The 17,179-nt window shown below is 47.5% G+C and overlaps 1 protein-coding gene across 3 annotated transcripts; it reads left to right on the top strand.

Moving 5' to 3' along the window:
- Positions 1-3,553: 3,553 nt before the first annotated feature.
- Positions 3,554-16,803, top strand: Ddx24 (DEAD-box helicase 24). Of its 3 annotated transcripts, XM_048361806.1 has the most exons (10): positions 3,628-3,680; positions 4,314-4,385; positions 5,242-5,964; positions 6,713-7,216; positions 9,510-9,663; positions 9,836-10,351; positions 11,298-11,373; positions 13,588-13,776; positions 14,848-14,977; positions 16,279-16,803. In XM_048361806.1, exons 3-10 carry the CDS (start codon positions 5,247-5,249, stop codon positions 16,536-16,538), a joined length of 2,547 nt encoding a protein of 848 aa, XP_048217763.1. In that variant the 5' UTR covers positions 3,628-3,680; positions 4,314-4,385; positions 5,242-5,246; the 3' UTR covers positions 16,539-16,803. The 3 variants fall into 3 exon arrangements, with proteins under 3 accessions (XP_048217761.1, XP_048217762.1, XP_048217763.1); XM_048361804.1 differs by lacking the exon at positions 4,314-4,385 and having other exon boundaries at positions 3,554-3,680; XM_048361805.1 differs by lacking the exon at positions 4,314-4,385 and having other exon boundaries at positions 3,612-3,710.
- Positions 16,804-17,179: the final 376 nt, after the last annotated feature.

The following is a 17,179-nucleotide window of genomic DNA, read 5'->3' as shown; positions in this document are numbered from 1 at the left end:
ACCGGTCTGAAGCATTTGCAATCAATCCCAAGGGAAGATGACTCTAGTAAGTACTTATCTGCCAAATAAGTTTGCTTTTTGGTATTTGCTGCTGTCTCTTGACATTGTGAAGGAGTATAGCTTTAACAGAAACCTGTGCAGAACTCTGAGATACTAGGACATGATCTACAGAAAAGACAAAAATTAAACTTAACAAAGGGCCAGGTAAACCAGTCTAAGAACTACTCTTCATAATATCTTTGTTGGCTTCAATTTGGCCAAAAGGGTTTATTAGTACTGACTCTTACCTGAACTTTCTTTCCCCTCTAACGCGATACCAGCCTAGATCATCTGGGAAAAGGCTGTAGGGATTATGAGTAACCACAGAATAATTAATTGGCAAAATAATCTTCAGATAATTATTCAGAGACAGGCTGGAGAAAAAAAAACTCTTCAGACAAGAAGGGCAATTATCAAAACCCAAATGGAGTAACTTATACCAGCCTTTCCAAAAAATTAACAAAGCCCAAGACATTGTAATATGAGGGTTCTTATATATACATGGCTGTCTAATATTAAAGCCCCTTCAGGCTTCTCTAACAGAAGGCAAACTCCTGCATTTGGCCAAGGCCTTCTATTTAAGTAGAGGCAGGGATGGCTATTTCTGCTGGGTCCAAACATCTTTTCGTAGTCCATAGTCATGAAATTAATTTTTTAAATCTCCTTTACAATTTATTCAATTTGATGTCCTATGACATTTTTTTTCTTCTTGTGCTCCACTAGTTTTTTCTTCACTGTCTTTCTAGTTTTAGGTAGAAACCTTCAGAGGGGGAAACTATAAGATACTTTTGTTGAGTCTTGTGAGTTAACTTAAAAGCTGAACACCCAAATCCCCCTACTTGGCATCTGTGTACTTTGACTTGACTTTCCCTCCTGCGGTCACTTGACAACTACCTAGCACTCCAGGAGAAGAGTTCACCAATAAGCATCTTGTGACAGAAGGCAAACTGCCCCTCATCAGGGAAGGTCATCTTCTTACACTCAGGAGAGACAGCCTGCCAGACAACTTCTTCCTGGTCCATTCCGGTGATGAACTGTTCAGCCAGAATTCAATATCTGTACTTCAGAAGATACTTGATGTACTGAGCTGAGGTCTTCCCACGGATTCCGGGTAATAAACTTCCTTTCTCTGTCCATCACCAGGTTCTCTTTATTTGGCATATGGAGGTGAGTGGCTGGACCTAATTTGGGACTCTTGGACTTGGTCTGGGGTCTAAAATCCAGTTTCAGCAGCAGCCCAACAGAGCTGGATAAGCTGAGGACTTAGCCATGTATACCATCTGGGGGTTGGTAAGAGGAATCCGAGTGGCCGACATTTAGGGAGTAGAGGCTAAGAAATGAACTAGAGGTGTCTAAACAGGGCAGACCCCTGTCATGGGCTTCATCCGCACTGAGGAGAACAAGAACTAACACTTTGAGTGATTTCCAGTAGAGGGCGCCAAAGACAGGCTGCAACACATCCCAGCTGGTTTCGGGGACCCACAAGCCCTGTACCAAGTATTTTGCATATACAAAGCACCTGATCCTTACTACAACTCCATAAGGCTGTACCCTTACCTTCATTTCACAGAAAAAATAATGAATCTTAGGAAGGGTCCCTTGCTTTCCTTACCTGTGTGCTTTGGATGCTTTCTTTCACTTCTCTTTTTTCTATATCCTCAATGTATCCACTGCCTCTTTCTGCTGAGGTCTCAGTGCTTAAAGAGGTACATCTGTCTTCTAGGCCCTTTCTATAGCTAGGCTTACTCCCTTTTCTACGGCCTCAATGGTGCAGGCTTCTTCACCTTACTGAGGGCATAAAAAGTCCAAGCCTCTCCCGCCATCCTTGCTCACTCGTGATGGGGCACTTTGGACCAGCTCTGGCCAGGCCTGATAATCTCACACACATCCTAACTCCCAAAAGGCTCCCAAAGTGGAAGCAACAGAAGACAAAGCCCCCCTTCCAACCCTATGATGAAAGCCCCATGAGGTTCTCAGTTATTAATTGACCTGTCACTGCACTTGTAGTTCAAGAGGACACTCAGCATGTATTTGTTGGATGACTTATTTTGGAATGGATTTTCCAATGATTCCCAAGGATTTTGTTATGGAGGGTCTATGCAGATGCTAGAGTCTGACAATCACAGGACTTTCCATATTCTCTGACAACCCACCCCCAAAGGGGCATGTCCAGTAGCATTCATTAAAATCTTTGTTCCCCATTTCTCCAGAACAGAAAAATGTTCTTCAACATCCTCCTGCACAACCCTAGTAAGATAGAGAAATGGTTGTTACGAAGTATAAAGCAGCTATTGAAAGTGAAGGAAACTTACAGAATAGGAAAACAACGACGACAAAGGCCAGCTGAAGGCTCACATTTGTAATCCTAGTTACTAGGGAAGTGGAAGATATAGTTCAAGGCTAGCCCAGGCAAAAAGTCTGTGAGATGCTGAAGTGCCAGACTTTGAAGTCAGGCCCCACTTTACCACATGAACCGCACCTTACCACGTGAACCTGAGATAAGCAGGCCCTGTGAGCAGACCCAGGATAAGCCCATTAGGGCCCAGTCGGTCTAGAACTCTAACCGCTGGGAATGCTTAACTCTGACCACCCCTGGGCTGCCTCGAACCCTGAGCCAGTCAGATTTGTACCTGTGTCCTAATCTTGCTTGCTTGAACACCTGATTGTTGTAACTTTGTTTATTTGCCTTTATAAGCCCTGTGTAATCGTAGCTCGAGGCTGCCTCCTAACAGGCAGCCTCCTATCCTCCACTGTGTCAGTGGGTAGGACAACCCCGCTTGAATAAAGTCTTGCCCTGCTATTGCATTTCGGAATGTCTGAGTCTCGGTGGTCTTCTTGGTGGTGGTCTTGCGACTTGGCACAACATTGCCACCTTAACCAATAATAACTGGGCATGGTGTTGTGTCAGTCGTCTTACTTACAAGGAAAACCAAAGTAGGAGGAATTAAAAACGATATCCTATTGGAAAAAATAACAAAAGCAAAAAAGGCTGGGGGCACGGCTCAAGTAGCAGAGCACAAAGCCATGAGTTCAAACCCTAGTACCACCAAAACAATTCTAAAAGGAAGGAAGAGAAAAAGGCCAGTTGAAGAACAATATGTATTAGGTTAAAACAAAACCGTATCGACAAAAATGCACGACTAGCACAGCACGGATTATCTTCTCTGGAGATATCCACGTATGTGTTTTAATATCGTGTATTGAAAAGACGACCGAAAGCTATAAAACAGCTCCAAGGAAATATGGGGAAAACAAAGACCCCCAAACCTCACAGCCTTGGACTTGGCAAGGACCGGTGTGCAAAGCTTCAGGCACACAGTAGGGACTCAGTACACGAGAAGCTGCTGACCGAACCCAAAGTGGAAGAGCAATCCAAGAAAACACGCGTTCCTCCGCTGCACAGCAGCAGCCGGAAGCATCCCCACACCAAAGCCCCACCCACGTCACCCTCTCTCTCTTTCTCTCTACGCTTGCGCTGCCGAGGTGCTCACGCAATCCAATCACAGAGCTCCATTTGCTCTGGAGGCGGGACTTCCGCCTACACGTCAGTTGAAGCCCCGCCCCGGAACTGCGGTGCGCGCTGCAGCTGAGTCGCCGCGGCCGGAGTCGGAGCGCGAGGCGGCGGCTGGCGAATCCGCACGGTGAGGGCCGGCGCGCTGTGGGCCCGCGCGGTGAGGGCCGGGTCGAGGCCCAGTCCGGCTCCGGGGGCGGGGGGTGTGGAGGGAGCCCGGGGCTCCTACTGTGGGCTGCCCCCAGGCAGCTGGGTTCCCTGGGCTCAGTGGAGGCCGCCGGTTCCGGGTACCTGGCGGTGCAGTGAGGTTGTCCCCCCGCGTCCGGTGCCCTTCCTCGGGGAGTCCAGTCCCCCTCCCCACCTCATCCCCCCCCCACTGGGGGTCGTGCGCCGCCTGGGGCTTGAGGGGGACCGAGGCCCTGGGGCGCACGGCTGGTCGTGGTTCTGCGCGGCCTCGCCGGGTCCCTTCGCCCTTCCCCACCGCCCCCCACCCCCACCCCCACCCCTGTCGCCCCTGCGCCCCACTGCGCCCGGTGCTGGTGGGATTGCCAGTGAAGGGATCGGGGCGCGTGCGCGGCGGGCCCCGCCCCCGCCCTGGTGCCGGGGGCGCCATGCTCGCGGAATTTGACGTGCGTCACTGGCTCCGTAGGCCCGAGAGCCAGCCATCCTCACCCCCTGATGCCCGTGGGGAAACCGAGGCCCTCCCACCCCCACGCCCTCCCGCCCACCTGTGAACCGACGTTTGTCTTTGGTTTTTCTGCAGAATCGATTTCTTGTCTGCTCCAAAGACAGGAGAGCCCGGATCGAGTTCCACCCAAACGAGTTGTGCTCCAAGGTTCTTTTAAATGACTTAAAACGGAATGACAAAAGTCGGATGGGGTTTCACAACCATTTGGCAAAGGCCATATATCATGATGGAACCGTGCATTTGTCTTCTTAAGAGGGAAGAAAGCTCAATGCATTTTACTTATTTTTAAATGATCCTTAGTTGTACCAAGGGGTTTCGATTCTGCAAATCTATATGTTCAATGCATCTTGGTCAATGTGCTTCCATCATTCTCCCCCATCTCTTCTAACCCCACCCATCCCCTCAAGTTACCTGGTTCCATTTTCACATATGCATATTGAATATAATGATTGTGTTTGTCCACCTTCCCTCTCTCCATTTGCCAGCCCTTTGCCCCTTGACACCCCCCCCCCCAAAAGTTTCAGTTTTCTGGTATTCATTTTTGTGAAATTGTGCCTTAGTTGTCTAAAGGAGTTACACCGGGAATCCTCCTGAGTAGGCTATAGTCAATCTGTTTATGTATAAATACTTATATGTGTTTATAACTTAGATCTAACTTTCACATATACTGCACTTTTAATGAGGAATGCCCCCAAGCCCCCAAAATGCAAACAACACCTCAGATCTTTAATCTCTATAATGTGACTTCTGTATAGCAAGCCTCATTTTTCCTACTTTTCATAATTTAAATTAGTTGCATAAGCCATAAAAATTCTATATTATCACATCCTTCCCCATTTAAGGATCAAGATTCAAGCAGAGTGAGAAGCCCTGTTCAAGGTCACACACACACAAACACACACACATTAATGTTGGATCTGGAATCTGTGATTAGTTCCTAATACTTAGCTTGAACCCTGTTCTTTTAAGTCACCTAATGTAACAACATTTTTCTTCTTTCCAGCAACCATGAAGTTGAAGGAGACAAAGTCAAGGCATAAACCACCAAGTCGCAAATTTCAGACAAAGGGCATCAAAGTTGTAGGAAAATGGAAGCAGGTAGAGATCGACCCAAATGTATTTGCAGATGGACAGATGGATGACTTGGTGTGCTTTGAGGAATTGACAGATTACCAGTTGGTCTCCCCTGGCAAGAATCCTTCCAGTCTGTTTTCAGAGCCATCTCCTAAGAAGAGAAAGGCACAAGTTGTTTCGGAGAAGGAGGCGGAAGAGGAAGGAGGAGAGTCTAGCTGTCCAAAGAAAAAGATGAAATTGAAAAAGCAAAAAGATGGACTGGTTACTGAAGGAACCACTTCCCAGAAAGAGTTGGAAATGAAAGATGCTGAGCCAGAGCCCCAGGGAGCTGACATTGCTTGTTCTGATCCAAAGGTAGAGGAGATGGTATCAGATAACCTAGTACAGACAGTTCTAAAAAAGAAGAAAAACAAAGGGAAAAGAGCACATTCTCAAAGCACTGTCCCTAAGTTGCCCAAAACAGTGAAGACATGGATGCCGGACGTGCACGACCAGAAGGCAGATGTTTCAGCTTGGAAGGACCTGTTTGTGCCCAAGCCTGTTCTCCAAGCACTTAGCTTTCTAGGCTTCTCTGCACCAACACCAATCCAAGCTCTGACCTTGGCACCTGCTATTCGTGACAAACTGGACATCCTTGGGGCTGCTGAGACAGGTAAGGGGAGCTCCGACCAGGGTTGGAAAGCTGGATTGGGTCTAGAGTTGCTAATAGGCTGGAAGATTGGAGGAGAAGGGACTGTTAACATACCCGTGAAAGCAGTAGTGAATAAAAGTGTTGAGAAGTCAGCCATCTGTGGTCTGAAATCTGCCCCTTCTTGATTATGGTACCCTAGTTTTCTCTATAAACGTATAAAGTGAAGATAAAAGCACCACTTACGTCGTGTATTGTTACGAAGGTTAAATATTATAGTACATTATAAATATTAGGCAAATGGCATTTCTCCCCACCCCCCTGTTCTTTAACCTTTCCTAAATAGGGCTAAGATCAGTCTGCTGGAGGGAGAGATCTCCACCTGTATAATAAGGAAGAACTCTTTACTATAAAGAGTTGTCCAGACTTAAAAAGGGTTGCTATGGGAGTTGATGAGTTTCCTCTCATTAGAAGGATTTGAGTGTGGTGAACAGCCACAAGAAAACACACAGCCTCGTTTTTCCTTCTTTATTGGTTTCATTTTCTGGATGTTCATAGTTATCATTGATGTCCTCAGGTCCTAGACCCCTTGGGCTGACCTGATTAGACATTCCTCTGGCAGCCTGGCTCTGGAGGAACTTGTGTAGAGTAGAGGGACTGGTCAAGTGATATATGACTATTTCAGTGTTTATTATTCTGTGGGAAAAATAAACTGCACACAAAAGTGTGCACATCTTTTGACTGCCATGTTTTGCTTTGTTTTACTTGTAAGGAAGTGGGAAAACACTTGCCTTTGCCATTCCAATGATTCATGCGGTGTTACAGTGGCATAAGGGAAAGGCTTCACCCATCTCGTGTAACACTGGAGTGCCATCAGGGGAGATGAAGACTGAGGCTAGAACCGAGGCTGGCACGTTGCCTGATGAGACTGGAATTCAGAATAAAGACCCGCTCAGTGAAGCTGGAGCTAAGGCCAGAGCCAAGAGTGGTGCCTCTGTCTCAGACCAGGAATTGGTCTTCCACGACGGTGGTGATGGTGATGATGCTGGTGAAGGGCCCTCTTTTCTGGTCAAGGAGGAGCCTGTCCCTGAGCAGAAGGAGAACGAAGAGAAGCTTGATGAAGAACAGACTGAAGAGCTAAATCAGGAGTTGGATAACAACTCTGGCACCTATAAAGTTCGTCCACGGCGTCCTTTGCTTGGACTGGTTCTGACTCCCACTCGAGAGCTGGCTGTCCAGGTCAAACAACATATTGATGCTGTGGCTAAGTTTACAGGTGAGGGTTAGTTGCACTTAGTATTTCCTGAGCAAATAAATGTGAGGTGGTCCAGATGAATGAACTCTGGCTCCTGCTGTCTGGGGAATCCATTCTCAACTGCTGTAGAATTAAGCCCTCATTTTGTTTTTTCATCTCTCTCATCAACTAAATGTAGTTGTCTGGTCCATTGTGTGTATCGGGATAAATACATACTCCTTCACTTAGAAGGTTCTTTTTTTTTTTTGGCCAGTCCTGGGCCTTGGACTCAGGGCCTGAGCACTGTCCCTGGCTTCTTCCTGCTCAAGGCTAGCACTCTGCCACTTGAGCCACAGCGCCGCTTCTGGCCGTTTTCTGTATATGTGGTGCTGGGGAATCGAACCTAGGGCCTCGTGTATCCGAGGCAGGCACTCTTGCCACTAGGCTATATCCCCAGCCCACTTAGAAGGTTCTTGATAAGCGTATTTGATTAGGTTCCTTCACTAACCAATTAGGTTTTCAACTGTTTTGTTGCCAAGAGTTAGTGTTTCCCTATTGATTTACTTACAGTGAGTTGCATTTAGTGAGGCACTTAAAGACAGTAAGGAAGGAAGGGGGCAAAGCTCTGTTCAGTCTAATGTTGTGTCTTCTGCAGCACCTAGCACAGTAGGTAGCACCATTGTGTCCAGTTAAGACTTTCTGAATAAAATTGTGTTGTGGTGACCATAGGAGATAGTATGGAGATGATTAATGATTAAGAAGGGAGGGGTAGGGAGGATGAGGGAGAAAGATGAAAGGTTTGAATCTAGTTAAGATCCAAGAATTTTATGGCTGGGAGCTACTTGCTCACATCTGTAGTCCTAAAACCATCCCAGGTAAGAAAGACTCTGAGACTCTTATCTCCAATTAACCACTAGAAAACTGGAAGGGAAGCTTGACTCAAAGTGGTAGAGAACTAGCCTTGAGCAAAAACAGAGTTCAGGGACAGCTCTCAGGCCCTAAGTTCAAGCCCCACAACCGGAAAAAAAAATTATTTTCCACAATGAAATTCTTCGTACAACTATTATGAGGTAATAAGGATTTTTCTTTTTCTTCTTATGCCGGTCTTGGGCCATGAACTCAAGGGCTGAGTGCTCTCCCTGAGATTTTTTGCTCAAAGCTAGCACTTGGACCTGTGCACTTGAGCTGTATACAGCTCTGTTTCCAGCTTTTTGATGGTTAGTTGGAGATAAGAGTTACAGATTTTCCTGCCCAGGCTGATTTCAAACCTCGATCCCCAGATCTCAGCCTCCTGAATAGCTAGGATTATAGGCGTGAGCCACTGCAGTCCGGTGCTATTTTTTTTAAGAATTAAGTCCCTATAGAAAGTAAATTGAGTTGGATATGGTGGCACACATCTGTAATTGCGGCACTGGGGAGCCTGAGACAGGAGGAGTGAAAGTTCAAGGCTAACTTGGGTTATGTAACAAAACAAAAAAGAAAGGGGGAGGAAGAAAACTGGAGTACTGTTTTCTCGGATCTTCCAAAAAGGCGAAAGCCCTTTTAGACACAGAGGGGATTAATTTGTTGGATATAACTGATGCTTAGGATAGAGGTTATAACAATAGCCAGGTTTTGTAAAGTTTATTGGAACCTAACTACACCCATGGTTACGTATTGCCTTTGACTGCTTTTTCCTACTGTGACTACTTTTGTGCTACAATGACAGAGTGGAGTTGAGTTAATTGTGACAGACCATCTGGCCCACAGGATCAGTAATGTTTGCTAGTGACCTTTGAAGGAAAAAATAACTGAACCCTGTCTTAAGGTAAGAACTTAGTTCTCTTGGAATTCCTGAAGGGCAGAGTGCTTAATGTAATTTTAATTTTATACTAATAAAAAGCAGCATTTGATTACCAAGTTCTTAGTGAAGGCACTTTGCTTTACCTGTATGATACTACAGGTGAATACTGTGAGTACTGTCCTGTGAACACCGTCCTCTACTAGAGAGAAAAACAACCTGGGCATTAGAAGAGCTTCAGATTCCTTCCAGTTGAGGGGATGAGAAGGGTTTCCTAACAGGTGTGTCATAGCTGCAGCTAACTCCCTTCCCTGCATTGTAGAGCTTTGGAGGGAAGCATGACTTTTCTGTTGTGATTGGAAGGAAAGGAGTAGAACAAAATGAGGCTGAAGGAGTAAACAGGGTCCAGGTCAGTGTGGTAAGCCCTCTAGGAGTGGGTTGAGCAGTCAGGCCAGGCCAGCTCTTTCAGCCCTCTCCTGGAGCAAGAAGCACATTCATCGCTTAAGAAAATAAATAGACTGAATAACAGTGACCCGTACGTTTTCTGTCCCACAGGAATTAAAACGGCTATTTTAGTCGGTGGGATGTCCACACAGAAACAGCAGCGGATGCTGAACCGCCACCCTGAGATAGTGGTTGCCACTCCAGGCCGGCTGTGGGAGCTAATTAAAGAAAAGCACTCCCACGTGAGCAACCTCCGGCAGCTGAGGTGAGAGTTGACAGCTCTCCTCCATCCCACTCTTAGTGAGCCTAATCGAGGCACTGTGCGATCCTTTGGTTACTGTGTGTCATGTGAGTGGATGAGCGCATGTAGTTTGTGGAAGGGTATATGGTTCCCCCGAGCTGCCACTAGCCTAAGATGTGTCTTTGTGGATCTGCAGGTGCCTGGTAGTGGATGAGGCTGACCGGATGGTTGAAAAAGGTCACTTTGCTGAGCTATCCCAGCTGCTAGAGATGCTTAACGACTCCCAGTACAACCCAAAGAGACAGACACTTGTTTTTTCTGCCACACTGACCCTGGTGCATCAAGCTCCTGCTCGAATCCTGCATAAGAAGCACATAAAGAAAATGGACAAAACTGCCAAACTTGACCTTCTCATGCAGAAAATTGGTCTAAGGGGCAAGCCGAAAGTGATTGACCTCACGAGAAATGAGGGTACGGTGGAGACGCTGACAGAGACCAAGATCCATTGTGAGGCAGATGAGAAAGATTTCTACCTGTATTACTTCCTCATGCAGTATCCTGGCCGCAGCTTGGTGTTTGCCAACAGCATCTCCTGTATCAAACGCCTCTCTGGGCTCCTCAAGGTCCTGGATATCATGCCGCTGACCCTACATGCCTGCATGCACCAGAAGCAGAGGCTCAGAAACTTGGAGCAGTTTGCACGTTTGGAAGAGTAAGTCAGTCATATCCCAGAGGCCTTCTAGCCTCTAGCCCCTGGATCAGGGGGAATAAGATGTAGGGGAATAAATGGTAGGATGCTCTCTTGTGCCACAGAGCCCTTTATGTATTTATTTAGCACAGCATTTGGAATACAAAGCCCTGTGATACATGATCACATCCAGTCATATCCAACCACTTCAAACGTCCTTGAGTTCTGGTTAAGATCAAGTCCTGACTCCTTTACTTCCCACCTGGTCAGGTTGTTTAACTTCTCTTGTTTAACTTCATTTTCTTATAGTTGGGTTAATACTAGAAGCTCCCTGCAGGCAGGATTATGAGGATAAAATGATTGAGAAATCATGTCTGTAAAGTGTTTGGAATGGTCTCTGGCACATAGTATGTGCATGCTAAGTGATAAGCTACCATTGTCACTATTTGCGTAGATAAAAAATGAGATCAGCTTGACCAAGGTATTTTAACCTGGAAATGGCAGAGCTGGGCTTTAAACAAGTCTGGCTGACTCCAGAGCCCCATGCATGCTGTCCGTCTGCCTTTGAGTCAAATGGATACTCAAGGAGCAGGGTGCACATTGTTTGAGGAGGGGTGAGGAAGTCTGTGTGACTGGAGGGAATTAGGGGGACAGTACTAGGAGACGAGGTGACTGACCCAGTACACAGATGGCTTCATTTAATTCCCTGAAGGCCCTTCCGTCATTGCAGAGAGTGGCACGTTGGTTTGTGTCTGTGAGACTCAGGTTTGGCTCTTGACTCCGTGCCTGAAAAGGCTTGTACATACCTGGGAAGTTCATCTCTCTGAGCCTTGGTTTCTTAATTTGTAAAAGGGAGATAATAGTATTTTCTCATAGGGTGGTTGCAAGGATTGTAGTGTTTAGAGTGCTAGCAGGTGGTGAGAATTTGGCTGTTACTACTTATAATTACAATTTGCTGTCTCTACCACAGCTGTGTTCTTCTGGCAACAGATGTGGCTGCTCGGGGTCTGGATATTCCTGAAGTCCAGCATGTCATCCATTACCAGGTAGGGTTGTGTAGGCATCTTTCTGTGTTGAGTATGGTGGGATTTTTTTTTTTAAAGTATCAGCCGAGAGAGGAAGGAGCAGTTCATTGGTTTTGTGGCTCTGAAACAGATAGCACTGGCATTAGTGCTCACTGCTGCAACTTCTGCAACACAAATGAGATTGAGACTAGAAAAGACTGTCTAGCATTATCCAGTATCAAGTAGCCCTCTTCTCCAAGCTACTTGATATCATTGGATCTTAGACTTTCCTTAAGATGGGTAATAAGTATGTGCCATAGTCTGTTATCTTTTGCTCTAATATAAAATATATAAGGGAATTGGTTTTGGCTCTTAGCAATGCATGCTATCCAGGAGCATGGTCCCAGCACCTGCTCAGCTTCTGGTGGGAGCCTCAAGGTGGAAGAGCAAGCAGGTAGCAGGTGTAGAGGCCAAGCTTAAGGAAGCATAGGCGGGCATAGGAAACCTAGGTTTATGCTTGCAACAGTACCTTCTCATGGTAACCCAGTCACTCAAGAGCAGGAATCCACTCCCTTGAGACAGCCTTGATCCTTAAATACTTCCTGCTAAACCTCGCCTCCCAGCACTGCTCCCCTGAGGAATTAAGCCTCATCATGGATTTTAGTGGGGACAAACCATAGCGTGTGTAAGAGGTTATCCTGGTACTGAGAAGTAGAGAGGGGTAGTTAAGACCTCCCTTGGTTTAAATTCCAGCCATGTAACTTAAAGAAGCTATAATACTTCAGGTGGTGCTTTGTAAGGCAAAGTAGGTTAATACGTGTGAAGGACTTAAGAAGTCCCTTGGCATGATATAAGCACTAACTGTTTAGTGGCAGTAACATTAGTATGTGCACCTAGTGAATGTCTGTGCATACTTGAGTCAGGTGTGTGGGCTCTGGGGCCAGCCTGCCAGAGTTTGAACCTCAGCCTGATGCCTCACAGTTGTCTCACTTGGGGAAGATTATTTAGCACTTCCTGCTTCAGTGTCATTGTAAACTGGAAATAATAATGCCAGCTGCCTCATAGGATTGTCACGACAACTAAGTTGAGCTGATGGTCAAGCATCTCAGTAAATGGTAGCTATTACAACATGTGAATTATTTTCCCTCTTTGCACTCTTAGGGTACCAATTTCAGGTTAGTGAATTTCTACTTCTGTTTGGGGCTTGAAGGGGCTTGGTTAGTCTTTGAGGAAGGTACCAAGATGAACCGGGTAGGGTCCTAGCCCCTGGGATGCATCAGCCATAATAGAGCAGAATGTAGTAGAAAGTTACAAAATGTGTAAAGAGAGAGAAAGGATGAGAGAAGGATTTGGATATGCGGAGTTTGGACCCATGTAAGTGTTGGCCTGTAGTAGTGGAGTGGTTTGTGGGCTAGTGGAATCATTTGGGGACAGGTCACTGAAGGTCCTAAGCGTCAGGGTGAGCAGCTGAATCTTCATCCAGACAGTGAACAGTGGCAAATAGTTTCTAGAACTGTGGTAAAGAGTTGATAGTGGCTGTCCAGAGTATTGTGTCGAAAAAGATAGCAAGCTTTCACTTGGTCCCAGTATGTGGCCCAGGAGCAGAGGCGGCGGCATCAGCACCCATGCACTGGTCTATCAGTAGTGAATGGGATGGATTCAGTGTAGCCCCGGGGTCGGCATACTGTCTCAGTCCACTTCACCTCAAATCCTACCTCCACCATTCCATTGGGAGCCCAGGGGGAATCATTTGCTGTCCTCTGTGTTTTAGTGTTCCGGTCTATACTTCCGGTGAAGTTATATGTTTTATATTGTGGTGAAGAGTGCCAAATACTTAAGAGTTGCCTGGCCTAATACAGTCACTGGTAACTACTGGAGTGAGTACCATCAGCAGTCACCTCTGCGGAGGTTGTGAAGAGTCTGTGGATTTTCTTCAGCTAGGGATTGGCACTGTCAGAGCTGAGAGTCTGGACAACACTGGCGTCAGGAGAAGTATGAGTGGGGAGGGCTCGAGGTCAGATAGCAAGTGACTGACCAGGCGGAACCGGGCCAAGGTGAGGGCCATGAGAAGGGTAGAACCTACACAGTATTTTGGAAGTGGGACCTAGGGGACAAGGACAGCTTGGTCTACTGCCTCTCCAGCAGGGAGAAGGCCTTGGATTGGGAATGCGGCCGTGAGCGGTAGAGCGGTATCAGCCGCCATTACCGCAGGACCGTCACCCAGCCCTGTGCTGATCTCAGTTCTTGATTTGACAGGTCCCTCGCACCTCAGAGATTTATATCCACCGAAGTGGTCGAACTGCACGGGCCACCCGTGAAGGCCTCAGTCTAATGCTGATTGGGCCTGAGGATGTGATCAACTTCAAGAAGATTTATAAAACACTCAAGAAAGATGAGGACATCCCACTTTTCCCTGTGCAGACCAAGTACATGGATATAGTGAAGGTAAAGGGGAGAATCCCACCCTGGTGCTGGGGGCGGGGAACTCTGCACCCTCCGAGCTCCTTCCTGTGATCATGCCCAGCAGCCACCCCAGGAAACTGGACAGTGGGACTTGGGAAAAGGCTGCAAGAGACTGAGGAGAAATGGGGGGAGTAGCTGGAGGTGTGACAAGTTTTCTCCTGTCATCCATAGCTATTGTTCTTGGTTGTCTGGCTTTAAAGTCTCCCTCTCCCTGCCCCGGCCCCTGTGGACAGTGCAGTGAGCATGCTAGCTAAACCTGAGGGCAGCAAGGATGATGGTCTGGCAAATGCAGGACCCAGTACATCCCATCTTTGACGTCTATTTTTACTGAGCAAGTATTCACTGTGAGTGCTCCTGACGTCCCATAGTGTATCAGGTGCTAGAGTGGGGTAGTCTCCTTCCCACAGATCCACCTGCTCCTGAGCCAGCCCAGTCCATGGCAATGAAGTTCAGGCACTACTGGAGCATTGTGACGCTGTTACACACAAAGTTGTGGTGGGAGAATAGGTTTCATCCTGCACCAGAGATATGGAGAGGCAGAGAGCAGATAGAGTTGTAGGAATTGAGGAACAACTTCTATATCTGTGTCCTTGTCCCACGTCATCATTCATAGGGGGTGGGGATGAACAGAGAGGGAGACGTCCTGCTGCTGAAGTGTGGGAGTTAAGGAAGCCAGTCGTGTTGTCTGGCGTTTTCCTTGGTTTCACTGTGGACCACCTGTAGATTGGCAGTCATGCTGGCAAAGGCTTGAATGGGTATAGTATACTGTTGGGAAGGCTGTCTCGTGTGATTGTGTATATGCTTGCCCATGATTGCCCATATAAGTGCATTTCAAAGGAGGTGAGCTGCATCTACTGGCCACTGATCTCAATGTGTTTTTAAAAATACAGGGGTTGGAGGCATGGCTCAGTTAGTAGAGTGCTAGCCAATGAGCAAAAGCAGCACGTACTGAGTTTGAGTCCTGGTCTCTGACCTACAAGAAAAGAAACAAAAATACAACTGTAGTGAGGCCTGAGCCCTCTGTTAGACAAATATTTTGTTACTGCCCCACAGGAGCGAATCCGTTTAGCACGGCAGATTGAGAAAGCTGAGTATCGAAACTTCCAGGCTTGTCTGCACAACTCTTGGCTTGAGCAGGCAGCAGCTGCCCTAGAGATTGAGCTGGAAGAAGACATGTACAAAGGTAAGGCCCTGGGCTGGTGGGGAACTGAGGAAATGCATTTGCCTTTTCTTGTTTTCCCTTCAACTTGTGCCAGGTTGGAGCCATCCACACTCCCATGGTCCTGTAAGAATCAACAGTCCTTTTTGTATCACAGCCCTAATCCTGGATGAACTCGGTGTCCTAAGTTTCTAATGTCCTAAGCCACTGATGTCTTGTCTGCAGAGCCCTCTGTTGCCTCTGCCTCACATAGATAGCCGTGGAGCCCAGCACAGGGCGCGGACTCTTGCTCTGGTCACACATCCGTGTGTGGTTCACCCATTCCTTTAACTGAGCCACATTCTTTAACTGCCCTGTTGTACCTGTTTCCTCATCTATAAAATGGAACTAATGGGGTGGTAGTGAGGATTAAACAGAAACGTACAACAGTGCCTGGCAATTAGAAGGTGTGTGATACATTTTAAGTGGTTATTTATCAGGAGTTCCTACCACACCTGCCTTCCATGCCAACAGAGCATCCTTGTGTCATCATCTCGTTTGTTCTCCGCAATTTCAGGAGGTGAACTCAGTGGTGATTATTACCCTTTCACAGATGGGAGCTAGATGCTCAGGGAGAGGAGGATTTGTGTGAACCCGCTCCATCAGCTTAGACCAGTAGTCTGATTCCTGCTCGTCTGTGAGTCCAAGGTGTGGGCCTTGCTTAGGCTGGAAGGGAGAGCTGTACATCTGGAATGGATAACTCCTCCCACTAGCCATGCAGCCTAGCTGAGTGAGGTGTCATCCTGTCTGTGCTAAAGTCAACCAAATCCTTGGGAGCCAAAGCAATGGCCTGATGACTGGTCTATTCCTCCTAGCTCTGGCCTGTGGAGGCCCTGGCTCTTCTTCCTGAAGATGGCTGGGTGGGGCCTGTGGCTCCCCGACATCTGCATGTGTAGTCACAGCTCTGGCTGGAGCTCAGGATAGACAGGTTGCAAGGGAATGGCCACTGTCTCCTGAGGGATCTGTGGCTCTCAGATCACCAGATAGCAAATGAATATAGGAAGACAGAAAATGGATCTTCTCTCGAGAGACGTGGGTTCTTACGTCTGTTTGACAGCTAGCGGTATGCTCTTAGGGGACTTCTAAGGCGGAGTGGCCTTACCTGTAAATTGAGGATAATTCTTTTTGAGAGTTTTCATGGGGAGTAAAGGAAAGTGGTCCTATATATCCCTCTTGCATGGTTAGAAAGATAGTACACAGTTCCTGTCAAGCTACCACTAGCTTAAAGGAAACAAAATGTTTCCATACTCAAAAGTAAAGAGAGTCTTGTTTGTTTTGTGTCTCAGGAGGAAAAGCTGACCTGCAGGAGGAGCGTCGGCGACAGAAGCAGATGAAAGTCCTGAAGAAGGAGCTGCGCCACCTGCTCGCCCAGCCCTTGTTCAAAGAGGAGTTGAGGACCAAGTATCCCACTCAGTCTGGCCGGCTGCCCCAGCTCGTGGCAGCCCCAAGGAAAGGCGAGTCTGCACTGAGCTGCCTCTCCAAACAGAAAAAGAAGCAGCTGAAGGGGCGGCAGCAAGAGCCACAGCCAAGCACCAGTGCAAGTTAACTGCTCCTGTGCTCAGTGTTCAGTACCTGCGCTGCGGTGTCTGTTCTCTGATTACGTGTGAAGATCTCCTTTCCACCCTTGTGGTTCACCTGACCATCATCTGTTAGAAAAATCTCCCCCTCTTCCACCCTTAGCAGGAGGGTCCTCAGCAGGATTTGTGGTGTTTCCAACAATTCTTTCCAGCAGCTTAATCTGTGTTCCAGTGTTTACAAGCTTCTTGTGTGTTCCACTTGACTTCCTGAATTAAAACCAACATTGAGTGGCAGTGTCACCCTGATAGTTGTGACCAGGAGGTGAGGGAGGGGCACTGGCCTTGTCGTCAGCTTAGGAACCCCTTGAGCCAGCACGCTGCTGGTCCCTTGACAACGTGGGAATAATGTCCAATGCTTCTGACTTGAGGTCACCACACGTGGCTGCTAGATCTTCAGCGAGAGTGTCCTTCCCAGCAGCAGCTTCCCCCTCCTGTGCTGCTTCACGCATCCCACCCTGCTGGGCTGCTGAGCCACCCTGGAAAGCAGGCAGGGGGAAAGTCCTTGGGCTTCCTTCACATCACAGAGCTACCTGCTGTCAGCAGCGAGAGGCCCTTCAAATCTGGCCCGGGCCTTGTCTCTGCTCCCCTCTGACAGAATGGCCCTGTGCTC

The sequence above is a fragment of the Perognathus longimembris genome, chromosome 14 (assembly GCF_023159225.1).
Source record: "Perognathus longimembris pacificus isolate PPM17 chromosome 14, ASM2315922v1, whole genome shotgun sequence".
Classification (NCBI taxonomy): Eukaryota; Metazoa; Chordata; class Mammalia; order Rodentia; family Heteromyidae; genus Perognathus; species Perognathus longimembris.
The sequence above is the reverse complement of the archived record's forward strand: the minus strand, read 5'-3'. Positions and strand labels throughout refer to the sequence as shown.

Bases quoted from the DNA above. Each gene is read 5' to 3' on its own strand.
- Ddx24 (XM_048361804.1), top strand. From the start codon at position 5,247: ATGAAGTTGAAGGAGACAAAGTCAAGGCATAAACCACCAAGTCGCAAA. The intron at 7,217-9,509 runs GTGAGGGTTAGT...TCTGTCCCACAG, and splicing joins TGCTGTGGCTAAGTTTACAG to GAATTAAAACGGCTATTTTA. The intron at 10,352-11,297 runs GTAAGTCAGTCA...TCTCTACCACAG, and splicing joins CAGTTTGCACGTTTGGAAGA to CTGTGTTCTTCTGGCAACAG.